The sequence below is a fragment of the Prosopis cineraria genome, unplaced genomic scaffold (assembly GCF_029017545.1).
Source record: "Prosopis cineraria cultivar Desert tree isolate PC_DT_omini unplaced genomic scaffold, ASM2901754v1 PC255, whole genome shotgun sequence".
NCBI classification, from domain to species: Eukaryota; Viridiplantae; Streptophyta; class Magnoliopsida; order Fabales; family Fabaceae; genus Prosopis; species Prosopis cineraria.
In genome coordinates, this window is record NW_026555582.1 from 28,733 (window position 1) to 39,404 (window position 10,672).

The 10,672-nt window shown below is 28.8% G+C and overlaps 1 protein-coding gene across 1 annotated transcript; it reads left to right on the forward strand.

Annotated features, from left to right (window-relative positions):
• Positions 1 to 2,885: 2,885 nt before the first annotated feature.
• Positions 2,886 to 5,463, forward strand: LOC129296092 (probable nucleoredoxin 1). The gene is made up of 4 exons (XM_054934690.1): positions 2,886 to 3,032; positions 3,204 to 3,325; positions 3,791 to 4,270; positions 4,761 to 5,463. The coding sequence occupies exons 2-4, from the start codon at positions 3,236 to 3,238 to the stop codon at positions 5,190 to 5,192; spliced, it is 1,002 nt and encodes a 333-aa protein (XP_054790665.1). The 5' UTR covers positions 2,886 to 3,032; positions 3,204 to 3,235; the 3' UTR covers positions 5,193 to 5,463.
• Positions 5,464 to 10,672: the final 5,209 nt, after the last annotated feature.

Genomic DNA, 10,672 nt, shown 5'->3' on the forward strand with positions numbered 1-10,672 from the left:
TTTAATTTTTGTAATTGTTACATACAAGGTGTTATGATACACTTCCTATTCATAATAACGTAATTTTCACATAAAATTCTTAATTCTAAAATACTTCAAATTTATAAAAAAATTAATTATTTAATTTTTATAGTTTTAACTCAATTATAATTTAATCTCTAAATTTAATTTATTATAATTCAGTGTTTGAATTTTGATTCAATACAACTTATTCCTTGTAGTTATAACCATTTAAAATATTAGTCCATATACTTTAAAAAATAAATTAAAAATTTTAAAATTATTCTAAAATTTTAATTTTTTATATTCTTTATAAATATTAAATGTTTTGGTAATTGAAAATATTAGTCCCTAAATTTTAAAATAATTTTAATTATGATAATTTTATTTTCAAATTTAGAAGGATCAATATTTAAAATGATTGAAATTATAGAATTGAATTGTACCTAATTAAAATTTAAAGACACAGTTATAATAAAAAATTATAAAGACTGAATTATAATGAATCAAAATTCATAAACTAAATTATAATTAAATTAAAATTACATAATTAATTTTTTTTAAAACTTATATTAATTACAAGTAGATCAAAACTTTAACAACACAAGACTTATAATCCATTTTTCTATAAAAATTTTTGTGCAGCACATCAAGGTTAATTTCTAGTTTGGTTTGTACAAATAATAACTAATTAGAACTATTTTAGTCTTTTATATAACTTGAAAAAAATAAAAAATCATCCAAGAAACATAGAACATAAATTATATGATCTGTATATTACCCATGATTGATGAATTATTAAATGAACTATTCATGGATATGAAACTACTGGGTGTGGTGACCCCACTCAATATAACTAATATTTGACTGTTGTCATGTTTTTTCTTTTTTGAATAAAACTTAGGAGTAATTTAAGGGGGGGGAATTAGAAGGACGTTATCGTATTAAACCTCGTTGTTTGGCATCTGATTCGCCAGCTATCCTATCGGATTATAAAACGTTGACGCCAATAGTCCTCCTTTTTATTATACGAATTGAAATAATTATATGACTCATATGATATATCATTAATTAGTGAAGTTGAATAAATGGAAATAAAAATCAAAGCAATAAGCCGATGATTATTGTTTATTATAAGGTTATGGGCAAATTTGTCCTATAAATTTTTGATTAAATAATGAAACATTTATCTTTTCAATTGATGCAATGTTACTTGAAAGTTCTAAAAATTATGCAATATTACCCTATAATAATATTTGATAAATGTTTACTGTTATTATGAGGGTTATAATAACATTTGGCAAATGTTTATTGTTATTATGAGGATTAAAGGATAATTTTATTCTTGAATTTATCTTAAAAAAAAATTGGCATCCTAAACTATTAACAAGCGCAATACTTTAAGATTATTAACTTTTAAATCAAAAGAATGATCTAACAAGTCATTATGACCTAAAATCATAGAAGATTTTGAATTGAATTATATTAAACATCTCTAAGTCAAAATTTAAATTAATCTATGTTGCCCACAAGCAGTTTGAAAAAAAAAAATCTATATTTGCTTACAGTTAAGTTTGGACACATGCTTGAACTTACTCATTAAAAAAAATAAAGAGAAGTTTGGATTTTATTGAAGGGAAAGTTCGCAGAATGTTCAAATAGAGTTAGTTTTACATTCAAGCAAAATTAAGTAATGTTTCTTGTCAAAATCTGTAAGTACAAATTGCAAAAATAAAAGGGCAATTTGGGTGCAAGCATAAATCATTTTTAAAATCAATAATGTGTTGTTAGATTTTTCTTATAATTTAACTATTGATAATTTAAAAATATTGTGCTGATTGAAAAGTTTAAGATACTAATTTATCTTAAAAAAATCTTCTAGAGTAAAATTAATCTTTAACCATTTTAAAAAATGTTTAATTAACAATCAACCTTACTATATTACTAGACAGTATTGCATCATTTTTTTAAATTTTTAGGATAATTTTATGACAATCAAAATTTAAGGATACTCATTGCATTTGGTGAAAAAATTAAGGACAAATTTATCCTTTAATCCACTATTATATAATTAAATTGAAATTAATTAATTTATTATATCAATGTCATGTCAACTCTTCCAAGATTCGCCACTTGGATTCTGAAAGGTAGAGCCGGTAATTCGGGCCGAGCCCGACGGGCTAGCCCGAATTAGCCCGAAAAATTTTAGGGCCGGGCTTTAAAAAAAAGATGTTTTTTTATGTTCGGGCCAAGCCCGATTCGGGTTCGGGCTTGGCCCGAATACCCGAGTAATTTTTTTTATTTTTAAAAATATATAATATATAATAAATATTAATTAATTCTTTAATTTTTAGGTCATTTTATATTAAAATATCATATATTTGAGTCCTAAACATCATTTAAGTATTAAAAATATATATTTTATATTTTTTTATAAAATAAAATAATTAATTTTAAAGTAAAAAAATTAATTAAAAATAATTTTAAAAATAAAATTCGGGTATTCGGGCCGCCCGAAGCCCGAAGGAATTCGGGCCGGGCTTAGTCATTCGGGCTTTTTAAAAAAACGGGCCTGTTTGGGTTCGGGCCTATTCGGGTCGGACCCCGGCCCGCCCGAATTTTCAGCTCTACTGATAGGTCTAAATTTATATTAAAAAAATCGCCACTAAAAGATATTTTACTATATACAAATTTATTCATCTCTCTGTCGTTAGATATCCGATTTTAAAACGTTGAAGGTTGACGCCAATAGTCGTCGTTTATGCGAGCGACATACGTTTCGGTCATTGGAACATGAACGACATTTCTTGTCCGATCATCACTCCCTGGCTGCTTTGTCCAATGGGAAAAGAGAGAACTGCTTATTTTTTGTTTCTTTCTCCCTTAGCCACTAAGAAAATCAGCCGACAATGAAAGCTCGAATATTCCAGAAATTATAGTGGGAAGAAGAGCATGTTCTCATCCTCTGTGATAATCAGTAATACAAAATTACGGACCCAGATTGAAGTTAGAGAGACTTTTTTTCAGAAAGAGTTAGTTGTTTATGAACGCAATTAATTTTGTTTTTTACGTTAATTCTCCCTCTCTCTCTCTCTTTTTTTCTTTTGTTTTTGTGTCTCGGACAAGAAGTAACGAGAAAAGGCCCCCCGGATTTTTTCTGCCTATAAATAACCATTGGAAGTGCGATTCTTTTTGTTGTGCAGGGCTGCTTTCAGAGCTAGTTTCAGTGACGGAAATGGCTGGTGCTGATAATGTCGCCCATGATATTCAATCTATCCTCTCTTCTTCGGGGAGGGATTATCTCGTTCGGAACAACGGCGATCAGGTGCTTCTTTTGTTCTTACTTTTAACGCGATTTCTTCCTTTAATTTTCTCGGAAAAATTTCCACGTCTGAGATTCGGAAAGCTGGAACTCTTCATTTATTCACGAATCCATCTTTCTTCCATAAGACTCCAACCATATCTGAAGTTATGATCAACAGCCCTCTCACTAAATTTTGTCTTCTGAGTGAATAGGGTGTCTGTACTTGCAGCATATCTGATTTGATTACTGTCTTTCTGTATTTTCTATGTTTGATGTTTGATTCACGGATATCTTTTAATTACGAAACACGTGAGTTGTGATACACCAGCTTGTTCTTCAGTATAAGACAAAGATGGGTTAAAATAGGCTGCTGAATCAAATAGAATAAATCAGAATGATTTTTTTTAGCATGAGATCTGATAGACTCTACTGCTGGATATGCTGTTTTATTGGAGAGGTCTTTAATCATGCTGTAAATATTTTCAGGTTAAAATTGAGAGCTTGAAAGGGAAGAAAGTTGGTTTATATTTTTCAGGATCTTGGTGCGGCCCCTGCCGAGGATTCACCCCTACTTTGGTGGAGTTGTACAATGAAGTCTCACCTAAAGGTGACTTTGAGATCATCTTTGTGTCAGCTGATGAAGATGAAGATTCCTTCAAAGGTTACTTTTCAAAGATGCCATGGCTTGCTGTCCCATTTTCTGATTCCGACACTCGCAGTAGCCTCGACCAATTGTTCCAAGTGCAGGGGATTCCCCACCTCGTGATTCTGGACGAGAATGGGAGAGTCGCCACTGAAGATGGAACTGAGGCCATTGACGAGCACGGCGTTGCTGCATACCCTTTTACTCCTGAGCGGTTTGCAGAGCTTGCTGAGATAGAGAGGGCCAACGAGGCAGCTCAGACCCTTGAATCTATTCTGGTTTCTGGAGATCTAGATTTTGTCTTGGGGAAAGATGGGGTCACGGTATGTGTAAAACAATCGAACTTTTCTTTCTTTTTTTTTTCCCTTGTTGCTTCTTAGATATTTTCAATAGCTTGAAAATGGTCTTGTACATTCTGATTTATTGGATGTCAAAAAACACAAATGGTGATAGAAAGAACTATGTGAATTTGATAACTTTTTAGTTTATTCTTTTACAGCAAAAATTAATATTCTCTGTATGATAGCTTTTGGTTTGTCATTTCAAACATGAAACTCTAGAATGCTGATATTTGACACTTGAGTATCATTTAAATCAGGATACAATAAATATATGAATTGAATATCTTTGAACTTTAGTCTATGCTTTATATGAAGGCTTCTGATTTGTTATTCCAAACATGAAACTATTTATACTACTATAAGATGATATTTGAAACTTGTGTATCATCTGAACCCATAATGGTGCTTCTCTTCCTATCCTCTTCTCTCTCCATTCTGTGATAGTAATGATAGTAGCTCTTCTTCATTTCAGATTCCAGTGTCAGATTTAGTGGGAAAGACAGTCCTCCTATACTTCTCAGCTCAATGGTGCCCACCATGCCGTGCATTTCTACCAAAGCTTATAGAAGCATATCACAAGATCAAGGCCAAGGACAATGCACTTGAAGTCGTCTTCATATCCAGTGACAGGGACCAGGCCTCGTTTGACAAATTCTTTGCTGAAATGCCATGGCTGGCGCTTCCTTTTGGAGACTCTAGGAAGGCATTCTTAGGTCACAAGTTCAAGGTGCAAGGCATTCCCATGTTGGTGGCCATCGGACCTAGTGGCCGAACCATCACGAAAGAAGCCAGAGGACTCATCACGCTTTATGGTGATGAAGCCTATCCTTTCACTGAGGAAAGGGTGAAAGAACTTGAGGCAGCAGCTGAAGAACGACGTGCATTGGAGGGAAGAGAAATCTAAACAAGGTCCCAATGAGGAAGATGAGAATAAGAAAGATTTGGGGTTTGGGATATAGAAGTTTGCACTATAGCCTAAATAAAAGTTAAGAGTGAAGTTTGCACTAAAGTTAAGAGTGAAGTTTGCCCCTAAGCCTCTTGTGTGTATCTCTTGTGTGTATTTCAGAGTTTGTATGATGTTGTGTTGGATTTTAATGTTATAAATAAACACTAGAGTTTGCCCCTGTACCATGTACAAGTATACTTCAGCTTTATTGATGTTTTTCTTTTTTAAATATATATATATATATATGTATGTATGTATGTATGTATGTATATGTTATTATTGTTTTTACTGTAGAACAAACAACAAACGGCAACAAAAGATTATATTTTACAAAAGAAAAGATTTTTACCTATTTTATATACATTATAGATTATATACAATGGTATAGCATATGTCAAGGTTAAAAAAAAAAAAAATTAACTGTCTTATTGAGTGTCTTAATACAAGGAGAAGATTAAGTTATATCAGACGTCTCCATAAGAACTCGAGCAATGTGAGTCATATCAGCAAACTTGTGTTCTTTTAACGATTTTTTGTTCGGGGGAGTTTAGACATTTTTTTTTCATGCAAAAGAAAAAAATGTTTAATTCTCTCATAAGTCAGTGCTATAGTAAATTTTCTGGTAAAAAGTGCTATAGCAAAATTTTACTTAACGAAAAATTTAAGTGCTTGAATGAAATATGGGTACTTATTTAAAATAAAATATTAGTTAAATTAAATGCGTTTGAATTAATCAATTTCGTACGTCAGAAATTACACCATTTCAACAATATAACTTTTATGGGTCATTTTATTCATTATTTATATTACATTATCCCATATTTACATGTTTTATTATATTTATCATCATATTTAACTTTAATATTTCCTTTTTATTCTTATCCAGAATTCATTGTTGCTTAAAATATTTAATAATTATTTAATGTTAATTATTTTTATTTAATAGTATATTTTGGTCTCCCTGCCCATGACATAAATTATTTGAGCTTATATCAAATAATTTATTTTATAACTAATATTTTTCTTGATGATACAACTATAACTAACATGTTATGGTAATGGTTTTTTTAAAAAAAAAATTAATCTTTTAGTCTTCTAACTTTTCACTTACTTGTAACTCAGTCTCTCAACTATAACTTGCTGTGACTCAATTTTTCAACTATGACTCGCCTATGACTCAGTCTCTTAACTTTTGAATCATTTATAATTTAGTCCCTCACCTTTTTTTATTTTACTTTTTTTTTGGTAGTTTAAATTTCACATCAAAAAGTAAAAGGAGGGTATTTTAGAATAATATATGAACTTTTTTTTATCCTTTTTATTTGATAAGAAAATTTTTAAAAAAATTAAAAAATAAGGATTAAATTATAAGGGAGTTAGTTAGAAATTAAATAACTATTTTATTAGAGGGTGAGATTCGATTAAAAATACTTTATATTTGTGAACAGAGGGAGTATTTGTTAGTTTAGTTTTTTTTAATAACAATAGGCTTAATATGCTTAGTTTTTTTAATAGCAACAGCCACGTTTTTTATGTTAACTTTATCTTTCTTATAAATAATTTTAGTTTATATTTTAACAACTATACTTTTTATTATTTTTGCGTAGATAAGAGACATAATTTAACAATAAATTCCTATAACTCTAGAGTATTATCTTATTTCATATTACTTTTTTTTTTATCAGTTTCTTATTTCGATGATATTTATCCATCATTCTCCTTTAATTTTTTAATGTCAACTATTAGGTAGATCTAGTGTTTCTTGAAGATTATTCATTTATTGCTCATTTAAGTATTTATTATTTGTCTGGCATAAAAAATATTTACTATTTTATTTTAGATATTCCCCAGCCCTGGTTCTCAGTTTCTTTTTAGATAAAAAAAATGTTTAGAAGAGTTGAGTTTAAAGATTTATCAAGATTTTGGACATGTTTTTAAACTCCAATAATACTTATAAAAATTATTATAAATTGTCTATCAATGGAATTTTCACATAAGCCTTGGGAAAGAAGGTAGGAATGATGACCCACGAGTCCCCATTATTGGCCTCAACGATTTAAAATCCAATGATAGACGAGCCAGATTTTTTATTAAAAACAAAAAACAAAGCAAAACAAAAATAAACCCTAACAAAAAATAATCAATTTGAATTAACTAAATTAATCTTGCTAGTAATGGAGTTAAGTCTAGTGAAAAGGGTTCATCTTCTGCAACATAATGAACCAAGTTTGAATTCTTACCAAATATGCCTCAAATAATATTGCCTTTAATAAAAAGATATTCCTTCTCGTTTTATTTATAAATTATTTTCAGCATGTTTTATCAAAATTAAAAAAAATCATAAATTTTATTAACTTTGTCTTAAAACTTAACAAGATTTCACTTTTACTTTTAATAAATATTCTTAAATCTCATTATTAATTTTTTTATTCAAAGCATTTAATAAGGGTAAAACTAATTCTATCTTTTTATATTTATCTCTATTAAATACACTATAATAAATATAAAGTTTCTATCAATAGGGGTATTTTTTTTAAAAAAAAAGCAACAATTACACCTCAAAAAACTAAAAATGCCTTACATTTGTTAACATCTAACCCTTCAAAAAATGTCTTATATTTTTAAACTGAGGGAGTACATTTTTTAATATTAATTAATATATTTGATAGTATTCTTTTGTTATTTGCATGTTTCGATCAGATATTGCTCACAAATTAATTAATATTGTTCACAAAAATATTAATTAATATTAATTAATTAATTAATTACCTAAACAATGAAGTTTAAATACATGAATTTTAACTATGAGATTTTAAATATATAATTTAAATTCTATTTTTGACCAACAAATATATAATTTAAATTCAAATTTACCAATCTAAACATTATAAAAAAAAAATCTGGTAGAGTAAGATAGAGGACATGCTTTGCCTTAGTACCTTAGCAAAGAAGTTTTGTTTTGTACTTAGAGATGGAGCCAGAAAATTTCATTAAAGGAAGCCAAGACAACAAAGCATACTCCCTTCATTAAAAAATATAAGATATTTTTAGAGGAGTTAAATGTTAAAAATATAAGATAGTTTTAATCTTTCAAAATATAATCATTGTATTTTCTAAAAGTGCCTCTATTGATAATAACTTTAAATTTATTGTAAGCTATTTAATAGGGGTAAATATGAAAAGATAGGATTAGTTTAAAAGTAGGTAACTATTTTATTGGAGGATAAAATTCAATTACAAATGTCTTACATTTTTTAACGGAAAGAATATATGATAATTAAAAGAAAAATAAATCTATATATATCACTAGCATAACAGATATATTTCAACATATTTATTTATATTCAATTTTATATACATATATATAACAAAAATAAATATATACCTTTATTTTTTAAGTTTTGCTCATCAATTTTTCATAGTATGAGAATAATTAATTATCATGTTTAAAATAAAATTTTTAATAATTTTTTTCTCAATATAAACTATCATTAAACTGGAGAAGATTTAATATTTTCCATGAACATTGAATAATTTAAATATATATTTGGAATTTAAAGTTCTGTTCAATTTAAAAAACGCTCATCACTTACTTACTGAATTTACTATTTAATTTTTTTAATTGATAATGATAATAAATAAATATATCAATACGATAATGATGCTTAATTGTCACTAATTCTTTATGTCTATGAGATTTAAATATATCATAGTAAAAATTTTTTATATAATAAATTTCAATACTTTGGTTATTACTAAAAAAATAAGTTTTTTTAAAAAAATCTCAACCAATTCCTCTTAACTTTTAGATAAGTAATTTTACGATAAATATCAAGTGTATAGTATTTAATATATTTTAAAATTTTTCTTACAATTCTCGATAGAACAAAATTAAATGACATTAATACTTTTAAAAGCAACTGTAATATTATCTTGTTGAAAATAAATAAATCTTATAATAACTATATTTTCGAGCTATTAAAACAGTTGGATTATATATGTATAAAATTTTTTTATAAAATTAAAATAAAAATTTTATTTAATATTTTAAGTATTCTATAATGTATCAATTTAAGAGGTGAAAAGTATATAACCTTTATATTTTATTAAACAAATTAAAAATAAAAATGACCGTGTTCCGTACTGGTTCCTGTCTTCTCCCCTGTTGGTACCTGTCGTGTTTTCTTGTTTGGTATTGCACCGTTCCTTATCGTGTTGCGTAAGCTTGCTGACGTCTAACTCATTCAACATCATGGCTGACGTAATCTTCAAATTATTACACCCAACCACTAGGCACCAGCTGGCCTCCAATATATGTACGCTTTTATATATATGATGGACATTGTCGCGTGAAATTAAAACGCTGACGCCAAAGTCGTCGTCGTTTTACTGGGTATCTGGCCCGTGAACGACACTGCTCAATCCCATGGGCCGACCAATCCAGGCTATGTAGGAGAGAGATGCTTAATCATTTATTTTTGGACCCACAAAAATGCTCAATTGCTTTCTCGGTCATCAAGGAAGTAGGGGTGTTCACGGGACGGGACGGGACCGGGACACCCCCATCCCGTGTCCCGTCCCGAGAAAAAGATCGGGACTGAATTTTAGTCCCGTGTCCCGTCCCGTCCCGAAAGTCGTCCCGTCCCGTTAAGAGTCGGGACGGGATCGGGACAAGATCGGGACGTCCCGCCGTCCCGATAAATGAAATAATATCGAAAAAAGATCTGGATAATAACATTCATTAAAATTTTAAATCATATAATTTATTAAGTTTAAAATCAAAACAACACAAGTACATAAATAATAATAATTTAAAATCAATTATTGAATTATATTAATCATAACTACACATTATAATAATAAACACAAATGATCTTTACATTATAAGATTAGTAACAACAGACAAGTCAAACATAATATCAAATCATTGTTATTCTACTTTAATGAAGATGTACTAAGCTAATTACTCTTCTAAAAATAAGTAAAAAATACGTTGTAAATAAAAGTTATTAAATAGATATATATAAAAATAAATTATATTAATATAATTAATATATTATAAAAAAAGATATTGCCATGTTTACTCCATGCCATTAAAATTATCAATATAAAAAAACTTTAGTTTTAAATAAGAATTGTAAGTATTAAAATTATAATTGATATAATTAATATAAGTATAAATTATATTAATATAATTAATATATTTAAAATAAAAAATAATATATATAATATTCGGGACGGGACGGGACGTCTCGATGGTAATCCCGTGTCCCGTCCCGTCCCGAACCTCTTTCCTGTCCCGTCCCGTAAAGTCCCGTCCCGATTAGTTTCAGGCCGGGACAAGACCCGTCCCGATATGATCGGGACGATACCGGGCCAATCGGGACGGGTCCGGACTGAACACCCCTACAAGGAAGTCACCTCCAAGAGCGTGAAGA

Excerpts from the sequence above, each read along its gene's own strand:
- LOC129296092 (XM_054934690.1), top strand. The coding sequence starts at position 3,236 with ATGGCTGGTGCTGATAATGTCGCCCATGATATTCAATCTATCCTCTCT. Across the intron at positions 3,326-3,790 it reads TTCGGAACAACGGCGATCAG|GTTAAAATTGAGAGCTTGAA; the intron begins GTGCTTCTTTTG and ends AAATATTTTCAG. Across the intron at positions 4,271-4,760 it reads TGGGGAAAGATGGGGTCACG|ATTCCAGTGTCAGATTTAGT; the intron begins GTATGTGTAAAA and ends TCTTCATTTCAG.